We start from the raw sequence: 17,727 nt of genomic DNA on the forward strand, positions 1-17,727 counted from the left end.
CAAAAATGGAAATTTACCCAATTCTTGAAGGAAGGGCACTGAGGTTTCTTATCAGCAAAAATGGAAATTTACAAGTCCTTGGTAAAATTATGACATTAATAATCAAATCTACACAAAATTATTTTCATGGCATGACCTCCGGGTGTGGTAAGTTAGTATCAATGTCCATGATTGTCACTCAAACCAATAGAATGAAACAAAATAATAGATCAACTTTGATTACACTGGTATATGAGCACAAACAAATTATCTTCATGAAGTATCAGCATCAAACAAAATAACAGACCTTGTTCCTAAAATAACAAAAACAAAATACAAGACAAACATGATTGCACCCCTAAGTGAAACGTAACGATTCTCTAAACACTACAATACACACTTCAAATGACCCTTTTTAGTCCCTCTTGATTGAATCAGAGGTTTCAAATTGGAATCTAAAACTTTGACTGGAAGTTGTAGACTCTGTTCTTATCCACTTGGAAAGCCTTTGCAAGAACATCAGCAGAGATGTCCGGCTTTGATCCAAATACTGCATTTGCAACGGTAATAACACCTGGATTTTGGCTGTTGAGAGCTGCAATGGCAACTGCATTACCATATCCGACATTCTGTTGGAAATGCACAAGGCCTACTGGGAACACGAACACATCACCCTTCCGAAGCACCTTGGTGATGAGGTGGTTTTCAGGGTTGGAGGTGACAAAACCAACTTTGAGGCTCCCTTCCAGGACTGTCAAAACTTATGTGGCTCGTGGATGTGTGTGTGGAGGATTAATACCGCACGGGGCATAATCGATACGCACAATGGAGATGCCAAGAGTATTAAGTCCTGGAATTTGGACTGCGTTAACGGGGGTCCAACTGCATTCGAGGTGTTTCCTGCTAGGTGAAGCCCACTGAAGAAGAAGTCATTGGCATCAACAAGCTTAGAATCCTTGCAGACAAAGCCATTCACTGGTACTGCAAATTGCAATCAACATGAGAAAATTACATTAGAAACCATATATAATTACAGCTAGCTGATTGATATTATCTTCATAATATAGATAATATATGAATATGATTCTAGCTAGCTAGGTACCTGAGGCTTTTGAATCAGCCACACAGAAATCCTGAAGGGAACTTGGGTCAGATGCCGAAGCAATGGCACAAGTTATAGCAAGGAATGCCAACAACAGAAACTGAGAGGCCATTTTAATTTGGAAATTCTTTGGCTCTCGATTATCACACTTAAACTTTGTGAAGAAGGATAAACTTGAACTGTGGAAAAAGACCACCATATGTTGCTACTTTTATAGAGAGAAGTAGCTAGCTCGTATCTTTTGAGTTCTTCTCTGCACAGAAAAAGTCTAGGCTTGTAACCGTGTGTGACAATTTGTTTAACTAAAGGCTTGTCATCTATTACCTCGTTTTGTTCAGGTAATGGCATCGGTGCCGGCATTGAAATGATTCCCTTTCTGTTTATGAGAAGAAATTAAGAATAGCCAAGTCAAAGTTAATGGAGGCTTGCATTACTCATAAAATTAGTCATTACTTTGGCCTATTCTTGAGATTGAGTTAAGCAGACTTGTTCAGTTTCTTTTGCCAATGTTTTTAGTTTTGTGTATTTGCTGTTCGTTTTTAGTGTTATGTTTTTGCCCAGCAAGGATTGGAAGAAAGAAACTACAAATTGCATACTTTTCTTAAGGATAAATTACTCAAATGGTCCTCAAACTTGTACGCGATTTATATTTTGGTCCCTAAATTAAATTATTAGTCCAAATGGTACATAAATTCTATTTTAATCGCCCATTTGATCCAACCGTTACATTCTGTCAATATTGTTGTTAAATATGAGGGCAAATTGGTCATTTCGTACGTTAAAATAATAAAATAATAAATAATAAAATAAAAACTCAGTAATTGGAATAGGGGAGAAGAAATCGAAGGGAGGGGGTTTGGGTCTCATGATTTTTTCCTCTCTTTTTCTTCAATTATTTTCTAATTTTGTATTTATTTTAACCCTATTTTATTTATTAATTATGAAAAGTCGTATTTACCCCTAAAATTTGGTTACATTTAACAGAAAATGTAATGGTTGGATCAAATGAGCGATTAAAATTGAGTTTATGTACCATTTGGACTAATAATTTAATTTAGGGGCCAAAATGTAAATCGCGTACAAGTTTGAGGACTATTTGAGTAATTTACCCCAAAGAAACACAAGGGTTAATTACTCAAATGGTCCTCAAACTTATACTCAATTTACATTTTGGTCCCTCAGTTAAATTATTCATTCAAATAGTCCATCAACTCTATAGTATTTGGTTAGTTGGTCCTACTATTACATTATGTCAATGATGCCGTCAATGTAAGGGTAAAACCGTCCATAACCGTCCTATGTTCGTCAAATAGGTGATAAAATGGTGATACATAGGTGATAAAGTGGTGACACATAGGTGATACAGTAGTAATAAAGATGTGATACAGTAGTAATAAAGAGATGATACAGTAGTAATAAAAGGGTGATAGAAATTGGTGTTTGTGTATACCTTTGGTTTCTTGTTTTGTTTCATTTCTTCTACTTTTCTTTACTCATTTCTAGTATTTTACCTTTGTGTTGTGTTAAATAAGTTTTCTTTACGTACTCAAACTAGAACTTTGTATAAGCCTCCAGTTCTTCGTTGGAACAATCTCGTATTTACAAATTTATACTCCAATAGATTTGTACATTTGTAGGTATTTTTAATTGGATGATTAGCACATTAATTTGTGCCTGCCAATTATTAATACAACATCAAGCAATGCATTATAATCTAGTACCAAGAAATCCTCCAATTGAGATAAAAACCTATTTGGTCTTTAACATACTAGCCAATCTAGCTAGAATAAGAGCTTTCTTTCGTTTCAAGTGGCCAAAAATATTTTGGTTCCACTGTTTTAGAGGAACAATTAACCCATATGACTTATCAAGAGCAGAACTAGGAGTTTGTCTCCATTTTTGCGTCACAAAATCTTTGAAACTTCCATGCTGCATTCACATCCCTTCAAATCTAACGGGTCTGGCATTTGCAAAGGAGATCATGCAGGATTGCAGAGAGATTTTAATAGGACAATGGTAAAATACAATTAGGATACTAGAAATGAGTAAAGAAAAATAGAAGAAATGAAATAAAATAAGAAACAAAAGGTAAATACAAATAGCAATTTCTATCACCTTTTTATCACCACTGTATCACTATTTTCTCACCTATTTATTACTACTTTATCACCTATTTGGGAAACATAGGACAATTATGGGCGGCTTTACTCTTACATTTAACAGCAACATTGACAAAATGTAACACCAATGGACCGAATAATATAAAGTTGATGGACCATTTGAACGAATAATTTAATTGAGGAACTAAAATATAAATCGGGTAAAAATTTGAGGACCATTTGAGTAATTAACCCAAAAAACAAATTACATGTAAAGACAATTTCAATTATTTTTAAATTTTCTATTGTCTCTTCCTCAACCCCCCACCCCATATCTTCCTCCCCTCTTTCTCTTATATACTTCCCTCGTCCTAAAATCAAAACAAAACCAAACTCATTCATAATAGGGCAAAGGAAAAGATAGGTGTCACGGGGCTTCCTTTAAAATCTCTTTAGAGAGAGAAAACTCTTTAAAAGAGAATCGATATTACAATAACCATATGTTACAAGACAGAAAAATCCATCATTGAAATATAAGCTTCTCATTATATGCACTACACAAATCCAACACAAAAGCGCTGTTACAAAAAACCCATCTCTTATACAAGGACCCTCAGCCCCCACAATCCATACATCATATCAAATCTAAATTGACTGAGCACCAGACAATCACCCTTTCAAAGTAAGCCAACAAAATACCAATTTTTAGACAAACTGAGAAACTACAAATATACATCAAGCACCAAGCTCCTCTTCCTCCTCCTCGTACTCTTCCTCCTCCACTGTTGCATCCTGGTATTGCTGGTACTCAGCCACCAGATCGTTCATGTTACTCTCGGCCTCGGTGAACTCCATCTCATCCATTCCCTCGCCAGTGTACCAATGCAAGAAAGCCTTGCGCCTGAACATAGCTGTGAACTGCTCGCTAACCCTCCTGAACATTTCCTGAATAGAAGTCGAATTCCCCATAAAAGTGGACGCCATCTTCAGACCCTTGGGTGGAATGTCACACACACTGGACTTAACATTATTGGGAATCCACTCAACAAAGTATGAGGAGTTCTTGTTCTGGACGTTAATCATTTGTTCGTCAACTTCCTTGGTGCTCATCTTACCACGGAACATGGCAGAAGCAGTAAGGTAACGTCCATGGCGTGGGTCAGCTGCGCACATCATGTTTTTGGCATCCCACATCTGCTGGGTCAATTCAGGAACGGTCAGAGCACTGTACTGCTGTGATCCTCTTGAAGTTAGAGGAGCAAACCCAACCATAAAGAAGTGCAGCCGTGGGAAAGGGATAAGGTTAACTGCGAGCTTCCTAAGGTCAGAGTTCAACTGTCCAGGAAACCGAAGACAACATGTGACACCACTCATGGTGGCAGAGATGAGGTGGTTAAGGTCACCAACTGCAATCACAATGCAAAGAAATATGTCAAAAGGATCACATAGCATCTCTTCCAATTATCACATAAGATTCGTATGTGCACAAACAATTTATATCGTTTCTTTATAAGATGCCAATTTCTGAGGAAAACTAATTTATCATATAACCATTGTCAGCTACTATATATATATATATATATATATTAAGATATGGACTTACAAGTAGGGGTGGCAAGCTTGAGAGTGCGGAAGCAGATGTCATACAGAGCCTCGTTGTCCAAAACCATACATTCATCGGCATTTTCGACAAGCTGATGCACGGAAAGAGTAGCATTGTATGGCTCAACAACTGTATCCGACACCTTCGGAGATGGGAAGACAGAAAATGTCATCATCATCCGATCTGGGTACTCTTCCCTGATCTTGGAAATAAGAAGAGTTCCCATGCCAGAGCCAGTGCCACCACCCAAAGAATGACAAACTTGGAATCCTGTTCAAAACAAAATGGAAATATTAAAATTTTGAATCATAGCATCCAAATCAGCCATTCAAATTCTAAACCAAACAGAAGCACAATCCGGTCAGACAAATTAAGCATTTTTAATTGCAACATCACAATTACTATTGCTACAAGCCTACAATTTCCAAAAATTAACCATGATTAAGCGCTATAAAGACATTCAAACCAACCCAAATAAAACATGGGACATAATTAGGCACCACAATATCATATTCAGTCACACTCACAAAAATAAAATCAAATAACCACTAAATTCGAAATACAAAAGAAACCAGAAAACATTTTCATCATACCCTGTAAGCAATCGCAGTTCTCGGCCTCTTTGCGCACCACGTCAAGCACAGAATCAATAAGCTCGGCACCCTCCGTATAATGCCCCTTAGCCCAGTTGTTTCCAGCCCCAGACTGCCCGAAGACGAAGTTATCGGGTCTGAATATCTGCCCAAAAGGGCCGGATCGGACCGAGTCCATGGTCCCAGGCTCCAGATCCATAAGGACCGCCCGTGGAACGAACCTTCCGCCGCTGGCCTCGTTGTAATAGACATTGATTCGCTCTAGCTGGAGCTCAGAGTCGCCGTTGTACCTCCCGGTGCTGTCTATGCCGTGCTCGTCGCAGATCACTTCCCAGAACTTGGCCCCAATCTGGTTCCCACATTGGCCGCCCTGGATGTGAAGAATTTCTCTCATTTTTGCGGGTCTGAGTTCTGTTTGGTTTCCGGGAAAATGGGAGGGAAAATATTACGAGACGGGGTTTGGTTTTGCCGCGATTGAACGGAGAGGAGCGGGTAGTGGGGAAATGTGGCGTCAGATTGTATTTTAAAGGGTGGGTGGCGTGGAAATATGGGGACTATGTAGGGGTATTTGGGGAAATCGTGTGTGCATTATTTTTGGTATTTGTTTTTTTTTTGTGGGGTTTCGGAATTTCTAATTTTGGGTGATGTGTTGTCAACATAGTGAAATTAAGATTTTATTTTTTATTTTTTATATTAAAAATAAATTGAATTGCTGGAATTTTTGTAGAATTATTAGGGAGTGCCCACTGCCCACCAAATTTTTGCCTTTGCTTCAAGCAAAACAAAAATGGGCAAAAGCCATAAAAGCTGATACGTGGCTTTTTTGGGTTATCTATTTCAATTGTTTCTCTTTTGAATTTTGGGAGAGCCACCTAATATGCTATAGTGGTGCTTTCTATTTTGATTGCAAATGTGTGTAAGATTTGAATTATGTAATTGAAAATTACATTGCAAATTTGGTTATATGATGAAACAATGAAAACAAATGACAATATAGAATCTTGTAAGAATATCTTGTAAATGTTCTATTCTATGTGGCCAACATGATATGGCTTACGTGTTATATAAGTTATTAGTAAAATGGTTTAATAAATATTATTCAGAAAATCTTATTGATCAAATTAGGAGAAGTAATTTCCGATTCTATTATCGTGATGGGTGGTAATTACTTAGAGCTACACTGGGAAATTGGTTCTCTTTCTACCTATAATAGTGCATATTAAGTTTTTTAACGTGCAAAATGTTAAAGAGAGAGAAACATGTTTCCTCTATAGTGACGGCTCAACAAATATCTTGATTTACTAGAAGACTAATTATCTATATATGTAATTTGTGCTTATTGAATTTCTATAATGTTATGATAAAAGATGAAAGTGCCATCATCCATCTGAAAATCAAATGATTACATCATTATAAAGAAAACCAATCAATCTTTTACAACTTAAAAGAGACATCATTCACATAGAGAGAATCATATCATGATTATCCTTGATTAAAACCCAACCATATTTATAATATTAAAAAAAACCATAGATGTCCAATTGTATGCTCAAACATCAAGCATCTATTGCAACCAAAGAACTTTACTTAAAACTCTAACCCACACACTTTCCACAACATACCTTTCAAAATTTACATTGGATTTGCTCAAAGATCTAGCCACAATGGCATGAACGCAAAGGGTTGCCATCATTTGAGGGGGTCCATTCCAGCTTAGTTGCTTTAGTTCTGGAATTGATGGATGCCATTGTAACAATGGATGATGGGATCCAATCAATCTTATTCATAACTCTGTTCTTATACAAACACGATAGGGAAATATAACCAATATATGAGGAAAAATTAATAGGATTGCAATTGAAGTGTAAAATATGAAATTGACACCCGATCTTTCATGCTCGTTCTTAATTAGTAGCAAATCAAACTCTTCAAATTGAAGTTTGTTGATGTGGAATTTAAAAGCTTGATTGACCTACTAGTTATTAGATTTCCCTCTTTATTAATCTATAGAGTTTATGTATGCTCAATATATTGGGCTTAGGCTATAGGCCCATATCATTGTTGCTTGATGGGCATGACAAGTTTTGGGCTTCATACTTTTTAATTTTGGCTTTGTTTTTCTTTTTCTTTTTTCCGTAATTATAATCTCATTGTGAATACAGATGTCAGATGATGAATGCGTATGTATGATATTGTTAAACAAGAGAGATTTTGTTGTTCACTTGAAGATGGTCAATATCTTTTCCCACTTGATATGGAACTTAGCTCATCTCCACTTGTAGGTTTATAGTACAAAATGGAGAGGCCCATGTAGAATGGCACCGTGAAGTGTGCTTTCCAGCTTGATTTCCATAAGGGGAGTTCATGGTTAGGTGGTACAACCCTTCTGTTGATTTTGTGCTAGATTTATGTGGTGTAAAGTTTCTAAATTACCAACCTAGCTCTCTTTAGGCAGAGAAACGTGTCTATATCGGGATGTCATTGTGGAGTATTCCTAAATTAATCATGCATTGTAATACATTTTAACTTTTTCACGTTACATTGTGTGATTGGTTTGAGATACTGTCACAATGACATACTTATTGCATGAAAATTCTCTTGTCTAAAAATGCAAGTCAGGCAGATTTGATGGATAACCTAAGCTAACTTAGCTTGCTTAATTGAAGTTTTGAACTTAAATTCAAGCAGATCCAAGTTGAATTCATATGGATTGAGCCCCCTAATTCAAGCTCAATCTGAATTTGGTCATGTTGGTAAGCGACAAACCCATCTCTTATCTACGCATGTAAAACTAACATCATTCTAATGTGTTTTTATTTTCAAAGTTTCAAACTCGGTTTCATTTACACGCTTTCAACTTTGCTTTTGTGTTTTGTACTTTGCAGTGGTAAAGAAGGAAACTAGTTGTAACAAGCTGTCCCAAATCAAAAAGCATGTGACCAAATGAGTAAAAACCACAAAAATGCAGTCAAACATCATCATTAATTCAACGTGCGTTTTCTTTTTTGATGCGTCTATGTATACATTCTCTCAAAGCTCTCCCTTGTGTAAATTTTTGAACGGGTAATTAAGCACACGTTTCACATAAGTTCAATGAGAAAACCCCAACTTGGAAATTTAATCTGTTGTTTAATGCAAAACGCATAAACAAATACGCACTTGATAAAGTTAGAATCCCACCAAAACTTGTAAGATTTTCCCATTTTACACGATCACAGGCTAAAGACCAATTGAGCTGTTTTTGCTTTTTTTGGTGCAAGGAAATATCAACCCTTTTTCAGAAAGAGGGCTTTATGTGAAAAACCATAAGAATATACATGCACACTAACCACATACCCTTTTTATTTTTTGTTTTGTTTTCTAACCATCATAGTCATACTTTAGTTGATGGTAACAAACTACATTATTTTAGTAAATAATGCATGGAATCTATACGATTAATTATTGACCAGGTTTCAATTTTTTTTTTTTCAATTTTCATTTTAGTCTTTTTTAGTACAAGTGATACTTTAAACTAAAGGAAAGTGAGATTTTTTACACACAGACATACAACTAAGATGTAAAGAGTTCGAACTTGAGACCTCTTTTCTGTAAATTGATGACTTTTTATTTTATTGAACTAAACCCTATTGGCCATTATCACTTTAGTCCCTTTTCTTTTTATTGTTTATCTTTGTGTGACAAAAGCATGGCTACCATTGGATTCTAAATGTCTCTAATCACAACATGGTAATTGGGTCCCATCTAAGAAATATCTTAGCCTAGTCCAACAATGTTATCAAGTGGTGTTCAGTGTGGAGTGGGGGACATATGAGAAAGGCTGAAAGGTGATAAAATAGGCTTTTTTTGGGGGTGAAATTTGTTCCTACACATGGCAGTTTTATATGATGTGATGACTTTTTTTTTTGTTGTTAATAATTTATTTTTGTTTTAGAAAAAGTAAGCAAATTCTTATCTAAACAAACAACCAATCAAAGGGTTTTCTATAATTTTGGGGCTCTTATCATTTTAAGCACCAGATGGGAATTGCGTATTGGACAATGGTTAGGTCGATCATTCTTGGATAGCAAAACAAATAACAATAATAAAATAAGCAGGAAGTTCAATGGGATGGGATATTTACAAATTACACTTGTTAGCCACTTGGCCAACGGGAGATTTCAAGAGATACTTTTCTTTAGCTAATTCAAGTACTATTTCAATTCATTTAATATTTTGAAGTTGAGATGTATTAAAAAAAAAAAAAAAGTTAAGATCCATGCCCTCCCAGTACTCTAAAACTAAATCTTAGGTTAATATGTGTCCTTTTTAAAATTAAAAAAAAAATTCAAATAGAAACCTTATTAGATAAACTTCAACAATATAATCAAAGACATCAACAAGACATTTAAAATACCCATTCCAAGAGGGCGCCAAACTAATATGCTAAAAGCAAAACTAACACGGGACAAAAGCCACATGAAGACTACTAACCCATATCACCACAATTAGCCATAAGCCCAAACAAACCTATAAACCCAAGATACCCTAAAACAACCCATGCACTTAGACGAACCCTACCACCACCACCACCTAAAGAAGCGCCGTTGTGGCTACACCCATCACCTCATCCATAACAGATATGGGGAAAATATGATTTCTAGCGATCTACCTGAGCATAAGAGCGAACAAATAAACAAGAACAAGAATCTTTCCAAAGAACAATTGGGTGATTTGCATCAATCTCAGTCAAAAATGATGTAGAATCAAATTTAGAGAACATGACCGAAGTTTTTTTTTTTTTTTCGGGAATAGATGCTTTATTAAAATAATAAGCACCATAAGTGACGTTGGGGAGCGGGTTTTGGGACTAGGATTTGATTGAGAACATATATTAAAATGGGTGATGGAGAACTTCAATCTAACCATTGCTCAGAAGAAACCACCACAAGGGACTTTTTATTCAAACCGCCCAGTGGACTTGCTTATTAAAGTGAATGTTAGCTGTAAATATGAAGGTTCCAAACCGAACATTTGTATATCATCGAACTTTAAGAATTTAAGTTAGGATAAAATAAATAACTAAATTAAAGGTTCACTGCAATTCAACATAACAAATACATATAATTTTTACAATGAAAACTAAAATCAAATTTGAAACCGTTCTGTTTGTTGTAGTTCTCTTTGTTATTGATCCCATCCTCACTCTTCTCTTTTACCCAATGGAAAACAAAAAACCAAAATTTTGAACTGAAAAATGAAAACGAAAACAGAAATGTCACTAAACGAGAGCTTTTTATTATGGGAAGTGCTAGCAACCTTCTCTCTAACCTTCTCTTTTGGACCTTCTCCCTTCTTCTTATGACAAGTGTCACTTTCCTTACACTAAAAACAATGTCATTAATGCATCACACAAACTAGTTTTTGTTTTCTAAGTTTACCTTTATTAAATGTATTAATTTTTAATTTTTCCAAAGAGAATGCGTGTTTTGTTAAAAACAAAATAAAGATGATAACAATGTCATGAAACAAACTTTATTTTTATTTTTTAAAAATATGACGTGTTTTTAAATGTTTTTAAATTATTTATTTTTTAACAATGTGCTAAAGAAGTTATAACAAAATTTGAATAAATTGAAGGAAATATAAAAGCCAATACATTTTAAAAGGGTAAACTTGAAAAACAAAAACTAAATTGTGTGATACATTAATGACATTGTTTTAAGTGTAAAGAAAATGACACTTGTTATTAAAAAAAAATTCAAAAAAAAAGATTAGAAAGAAAATTGCTAGCATTCCTATTTTATTATTTGAGAAATTCAATCCCATTTTCCACAAAGCCACGGAAACAAAACAAAACAAAATAAAATTTCCGAAACGCAGAAACAGAAAAGACAGAAAAGGAATTTCCAAGACTCTCTCTCTCTCTCTTCCCCACCCATAAGAAGCCGCACCGCGTTCAAAGTTTCAACCTTTCAACTTTCAACCACTCTACTCTGCTCATAATTTCCTCTCACTTTCGCAAACCCTTTTCTGAATTTTTTTTATTAATTTTTAAATTGTTGATATTAAAGTCCAATTCTTTTTCAGAAACAGGGGACGACGAACTGCTATAAAATAAAGCCAAAGTAAAGTCCTTTTTTCCTCACATCTAAATAAGAAATTGAGTTTCCTCTGGAAACCAATTCTGAAGCTCTGTTTTTTTTTTTCCCAAATTTTCACTGACCATGCCGCTTCCGTGGAAGAAGATGCGGGTGAACCGAATTTCCCAATTCGTCGCCGATCTCCAATCACCGAAACGGGGCGGTTCACTCGTGGTCCAGACTGGTTTTCCGACCTCCCTCGTCGACCTCTTCGTCAAGAACCGCGATCACTTGAAAAAGCCGTCGAAAAAGAACAAGAACAGGAAGAAGAATAACCCGTCGGCTGACCAGGTCAGCGATCGGATCACAGCGAATTGTGAACTGGGTTCGGGCAATTTCGGGATTTTGGTGCAACCCAGTTCACCAAAGGTCAAGAATTTGAGCTGGGAAGCAGGTGATCGCGGTGTTGAAGCTGGTGAGTTTCGGGTTTTGGGTGAGACCCATGTTGAGAATCGGATTGTTGATGATGAGCAATGCGTCGGTGGGAATTGGAGAGCGGTTTTGCTGGCGGTGTTGAAGATATTCGCGGTGGTGGTTTTGGCTTTGAGTACCAAGAAGCTCGCTGTTGGGGTCACATTGTCTGCTTTTCTGCTTCTGTTTCTTGAATACGCGGGTAAGCATTTGGCTTGTTTCTTCAAACCATGCTCGAAAGCGAAACCTGTCTTGCAAAACATGGCTCAGAGGGCGTCTTCATTTTTATTATTTCTGAATGGTTTTCATGAGAGTGAGGATTTGAAGGGGGTGATTGTATGTGAAAAGACTGGGGATTTTGTGTTTGAATTGGTTGATGCTACGAGTGATTCAGACTCTGCTATTGGAGAGATTCAGATTGTTGAGTCTAACAAGAAGGGAAGTGTGTGTGTTGATGAAACTGGTGGAGACAAACCTTTGATTGATTTACTTGGTGCAGATTATGAGAAGGAGAGGGTCGTGGATAAGAGAGATGTTGGTGATAAAACTTTGGTTGAGTTGCTTGGTATGGATTATGAGAAGAGGACGGTGGTGGATGCAGAAAAAGCAGTCGGTGAAATAACTTTGGTTGAGTTGCTTGGTAAGGATTATAAGAAGATAAAGGTAGTGGAGAGTGGTGAAGATGGAGGTGAATTTATAGCAGATAAGAAGAGCAAGGGTGGCAAAAATTCTAACATTAAATCAAAACTTATCAAGAAATTTGTGCCTAAGAAGTTGCGCAGAAAGTGTAAGCAAAATGAACCGGAGCTGGAGCCTCTCCTAAGCAGTGAAGTTTCTTGTCACATGGGAGATGATAAGTTAGAGGGATGTGAAGAACATTTTAACCATAAAGATGAGAAACAAGAGGAACAGGAAAGCGAAAACATGTCGGTGTTTTCTGCAGAAGAGAAAAGTGAAATCCAAGGATTTAATGGAGTTTCTGATCTTGGCGAAGGATCATTGGCTGGCGGAGAAACACCCTTGATTGTTGAAAGGAAGGGAAGAGAAGGGAATTTAGGGTATCTGGTTCTCTTTCTAATTGTTCTTGCTGGACTTTTCGGAGGTCGGATTGTAGCCCTGATGCTTACAATCACTAGCTGCTTTATGCCGAAGTTGGCTGGAAGCCTGAGGAGATCGGTAAAAATATGCCGGTGTTCTGTCCCAATCTCAAGTTAGAATATCTGTGGTTGTTATAGTGATGTCTTGTTTTTCTTCAGATATAGGGTTCTTGAATTCAAGTCTCGAATTGTAGTCTGAATGTGAAAGCTCAGTGTGATAGAAATTCCAACCTTTTCGTTGGAAACCCAGCTTGAGGTGTTGTACTCAAAACTGTAAAATTGTTACAGATACAAATCAATAGTACATAGTTCTTGTTTCCTTGTATTGATTTCGTTTATTTGTGATAGCCAAATCATTTTTTCATTATATCTGTTGTTCTGCTGTAGACTGGGGTGCAGAAAATACTGGCCAAAAGACACTCGTTTGCCTCAAAAGTTGCTCCAAAAGTATTGAGCGACTTTGTTATACAGATGGTGAGGAACTTCAATAAGCTTAATTTTTTCAAATCATCCTCATTTTTTCTTATTTTCTGAAGTCTAAATTGAAACTTTTAATTAGGATTGGGGTTGGAATCTTTTAGAAGAAGATTGGAAAAGTTGAATGCAATTAAGTAATGTTAGTGTGAGAAAAAGAAATGATGATGCTAGAAGACGACCGCGTTCATAGTTGATCACCTTTTCAAATACAATCACGGGATTCACACAATCATTATCTTCTATTGAACAGGAATGTTGACAATGGATTTACCTATCAAAACTCATCACTGAGTGCTTTTAATAATGTATCGACCTTTTATTCTAATTTCTGCAGTTGTATTTGGAAATTCTTCTTTGTGCTTTATGTCAAGGCAATTGTAATCTAATTGGTTAAAAGAAAACAATAAAATAACAGGGACCCAGTATCTGGAAGCTTCTCAAAAACCTTGGATCTATTCTCCACCTTTTCATTTGGTACCATTTGCTGTGGTCTTTCATTCCATTCTTTAGATATTGATTTAGCTGCTCACTTTCCATGTTGTCATCAATTCCTTTCTTTTGATAACACTACATTGGTGACTGATTTCTGCATTTCTTTGATGATTCTTGTTTCTGCAATTCTCAGTTTATTGAGCTGCCTTTCCACAGAAGTTGATAACAGGGCATGAGCTTAATGAGTTTGAGTACCTGACCTCTTTATTTTGTTTTGCCACCTACTTCCCAATCAGATTAATCTCTGTGTCTTTTCTAAGGAAGATAAGCATGCTCTTATGAACTCCATTTCCTGATATGAGAACCCTGCTCTGCACAGAAGATCAACTAGACAGCATGGAGTAACTTCCCACCATCTCATTAAACAATTTGCAGCTTCTATTGACTTCACTTTGCTTTCTCTGAACTCCCACGCTTCAGGTACTTGTAGAGCACTACACACACACGTACACATTCACCTAGAAGTTGTTGATATCACCAACTGAGCTATGAAGTTAACGCTAACGCTATCAGTTGTGTTGTGCATCCAGTCATTGCACACACAAACACAGACAATGTTGTAGATGATATATTGAGGAGATGGTCCATCGTCCAGGTTTAACTTCCTAGCAGAGGATGCAAGCATGCGGGGTAGAGTAACAGGGTTAAAACATCTGCTCTCATCATATCTGTTACATGCATTGTTAATATCCAAGAAAATCTCGAAACCTTGTTTAAAGACCTTGTCTTAGTGAATGCATGAACCATTAAATTCCATGAAACAATGCCTTTCAAATCATAAGCAAGTTATGAAAACCAGTTATAGCCACTCAATTCTGACACTTGGTAGACATTGTTGAGTTTAAAAACATTCAAGTGTGTGTATACACACACAAACACATATATCTATCTCTTATGTGCTGTTTTTTGGTCCTAAAATCTCGCTTCTTAGGTTGTTAGAAATGCAGGCAGGTCTAGGGCACAAAGGTTCTTGCCTTCATCAGGAAGTAAAGGGAAACACAATAATGAAAACATTTATAGAGTTCTATTCATGGATTCCATAACGCAAATGTGCTTATTTCATGAGTTGGTATGTGGGTTGTAAGTGAAATATATAGAAGAACAATTTATTTATTATTTGTTATTCAAGGGAGGGAAGAAAACTCTGGCCATGAGTGTGTGAGTAAGTAACAACTTCTTGTTAGCCTATGAATTTGCTGGTTTGTAGTTGGATTACTGCTGTTTTCAAATACAAGGCTAACAAATTTTTCTGTCCAAACGCCTTGAACCACACGGATTGCCAGGTCTATTGCGTTGTCTTCGTTGGAAAACTGTGGCAGAAAATTTCAACGAAAACCCAATATTCAGGGGTTTTTTTTTAAACTTTATTTTTTTAATGTCTAGGTAGTTTTTTTTCCTTAAAATAAAAATTAATGAAAAATTGCTTCTCGGAAAATGTTTTCACTTAGGGGCATTCAGATATGTTTCAAGATTGATATCAAAGAATTTCATAAAACCATTCGATTTCATGGAGATTTTAATACACACTTCTACTTCTACAAATCCAGCTCACAAGATGCAAATTCACAAGAATAAACAGAGGGATAATATGAAATATGAGAAACTATTTTCCAGGGAAAACATCTAAAACTTTGCCTGAAGACTGCTAATTACGGACTTGTCCACCTGGAAAGACTTGGCCAAAACATCATCTGGAATGGAAGGATTTGCTCCAAAAACAGCATTAGCAATGGTGTTGACTCCAGGGTTTTGGCTGCTCAATGAAGAGAGTGATATGGCATTTCCATTGCCGACATTCTGCTGGAAGTGAACTAGCCCAGCTGGGAACACAAACACATCACCCTTGTAAAGGACCTTTGAGATGAGCTTGTTGTCAGGGTTTGAGGTCACAAAGCCAACATAGAGGCTGCCTTCTAGGACGGTCAAAATCTCGGTGGCACGGGGATGAGTGTGGGGAGGGATAACGCCCCAGGGTGCATAGTCGATGCGAGCCAGAGAGATGCCGAGTGTGTTGAGTCCTGGAATTTGAACCACATTGACAGGGGTGACTTTCCCACCAACAGGGTTTGAGGTGTTGCCTGGGATGTGAAGTCCACTGAAGAAGAAATGCTCAGCCTGTGCTAGCTTGGAGTCCAAGCAAGGTAGCCCATTCACTCTTGTTGCTGTGATGCACAAGTTCAATTGACAACACAAACACATAAAATTAAAGTCATTGTAAAATAAAGTAGGAAGAAGAAGAAGGATACTTATTTTTCAAAATGCAAATTAAAGCATACATAAACCGGTAATTTCGATCCAAACCTGAGCTAGTAGTGTCAGCAACGCAGAAATCTTGTAAAGGACTAGGCTCAAAAGCAATGACCAGAGCACATGTCACGGCTAGCAAAGTAGTCAAAAGCAACATTTGGTTTGCCATCTGAATTTTTCACCTTCTTCTATGGGATGGGATTTTAAGTGAAGTTCTTGGAAATGAGAAACGGAAAGGATTGAGAGAGAGGGAGAGAGATGTGAAGCTATTGAAGTACAAACTTGGTTACTTATAGAGAAGGTAGTAGTAATTTGGTTATGATTCTGAATGAAGAACAAAGATATAATAGACAAAGCTATGCCGGCCCTGCATTATAGACACTGGATAAGTCTCCTGAACGTACACTTAAGCTAAGAATTGTTCCTTCATTAATTTTCTATTCCTTGTGATTTGAGTAATACTCACTCAATTCTGCATATGTTAAACATATCCAGACAAAGTATCCTGCTAAATTAACCGGGTCCAATTTAATTTTGTAATAATAAAATAAACTTTCAAACTCAATAACAAACCATGAAAAGTAAGATTCAGAAGCAGCGTACAGAATTCTGAAACCATATAATAATAAGGCATCTATTTTTGTTTGTTTGCACATGCCCTGCTCCGGCAAAAGCTGATATATGGTGAGATTATAAGTTATATTGCCCTGTGTCTCTGTCCACTTGCAGATTCTGGCCAGCTTCTCCTCAAGACTAGGTCACAGTGTGAAAAGGATGAACGTAAAGTAATGAAATTTATCTTCATCTCTATGAATGCCTGCTCCTTTCAAAGCCAAATCCAAACCATGAATTATTATTTTTCATATCGTGCAGTGGCTACAGGCTACAGAAAAAATGATGATCAAATTCTTTTGAAATGTAAGGTTCAAAGGTCCTCCGATTCCTCATGGATAGATGTATGAACTATGTGATGTATGCATAGCCATTATTTAGTGTGTTTTCTCTATCTGGAATCTGGATTAGGAAATCACCCTTCTTATGTTTTTCTCCACTTTGCTGTGTCCATTGGTCCTGTGGCAAATCTTAAATTTGATGATTGATTTTTATTTGACAATGAAGTGCTACAAATTGAGACTGACAGTACATGCATGCTTACCATGATACCATCTCAATTCCCAAATAAGAACAAAATGAAAGAGCTCAAAATGAGATTACAATTGCTGTTCCAATCGAACATTTGAGGAATGAGAATAGAGCTTAATAATTTATCACATGGAAAAGTAGAGAAGAAAAGTGAAACCATCTCCTCATACCATAGTGGGCAAAATCCAAGTAATTCGCTCCCTGTACCGCGGTTGAAGCTTTGACCAGCAATGTTCCCATTTCCGGAGTAGATTAGCACAAATGTATACCCATGATCAATGATGTATATGGAATCTGGACGAAACTCTGGAAAGTGTAAAGTAGAGGACATGGATTCATACGAACTCAAGAACAAAGCATCA

At 36.6% G+C, this 17,727-nt stretch overlaps 3 protein-coding genes and 1 pseudogene across 3 annotated transcripts; 1 reads left to right on the forward strand and 3 right to left on the reverse strand.

The window, feature by feature from the left end:
• Window positions 1-434: 434 nt before the first annotated feature.
• On the reverse strand, window positions 435-1,193 carry LOC117625685 (annotated as a pseudogene).
• A 2,513-nt stretch (window positions 1,194-3,706) lies between these two features.
• Window positions 3,707-5,886, reverse strand: LOC117624182 (tubulin beta chain). The gene is made up of 3 exons (XM_034355325.1): window positions 5,377-5,886; window positions 4,784-5,053; window positions 3,707-4,586 (listed from the first exon to the last, which is right to left on the reverse strand). Exons 1-3 carry the CDS (start codon window positions 5,768-5,770, stop codon window positions 3,916-3,918), a joined length of 1,335 nt encoding a protein of 444 aa, XP_034211216.1. The 5' UTR covers window positions 5,771-5,886; the 3' UTR covers window positions 3,707-3,915.
• Window positions 5,887-11,360: 5,474 nt separating this feature from the next.
• Window positions 11,361-13,331, forward strand: LOC117626169. The gene has a single exon (XM_034357821.1). The coding sequence runs from the start codon at window positions 11,583-11,585 to the stop codon at window positions 13,122-13,124; it is 1,542 nt and encodes a 513-aa protein (XP_034213712.1). The 5' UTR covers window positions 11,361-11,582; the 3' UTR covers window positions 13,125-13,331.
• A 2,267-nt stretch (window positions 13,332-15,598) lies between these two features.
• Window positions 15,599-16,391, reverse strand: LOC117625694 (putative germin-like protein 2-1). The gene is made up of 2 exons (XM_034357225.1): window positions 16,277-16,391; window positions 15,599-16,137 (listed from the first exon to the last, which is right to left on the reverse strand). Exons 1-2 carry the CDS (start codon window positions 16,389-16,391, stop codon window positions 15,599-15,601), a joined length of 654 nt encoding a protein of 217 aa, XP_034213116.1.
• Window positions 16,392-17,727: the final 1,336 nt, after the last annotated feature.

Source organism: Prunus dulcis, chromosome 4, assembly GCF_902201215.1.
Source record: "Prunus dulcis chromosome 4, ALMONDv2, whole genome shotgun sequence".
Classification (NCBI taxonomy): domain Eukaryota; kingdom Viridiplantae; phylum Streptophyta; class Magnoliopsida; order Rosales; family Rosaceae; genus Prunus; species Prunus dulcis.

Bases quoted from the DNA above. Each gene is read 5' to 3' on its own strand.
- LOC117624182 (XM_034355325.1), bottom strand. From the start codon at position 5,770: ATGAGAGAAATTCTTCACATCCAGGGCGGCCAATGTGGGAACCAGATT. The intron at 5,054-5,376 runs GTATGATGAAAA...TGTTTTGAACAG, and splicing joins GAACTGCGATTGCTTACAGG to GATTCCAAGTTTGTCATTCT. The intron at 4,587-4,783 runs GTAAGTCCATAT...TTGTGATTGCAG, and splicing joins CAAGCTTGCCACCCCTACTT to TTGGTGACCTTAACCACCTC.
- LOC117626169 (XM_034357821.1), top strand. From the start codon at position 11,583: ATGCCGCTTCCGTGGAAGAAGATGCGGGTGAACCGAATTTCCCAATTC.
- LOC117625694 (XM_034357225.1), bottom strand. From the start codon at position 16,391: ATGGCAAACCAAATGTTGCTTTTGACTACTTTGCTAGCCGTGACATGT. The intron at 16,138-16,276 runs GTTTGGATCGAA...TGTGCATCACAG, and splicing joins TGCTGACACTACTAGCTCAG to CAACAAGAGTGAATGGGCTA.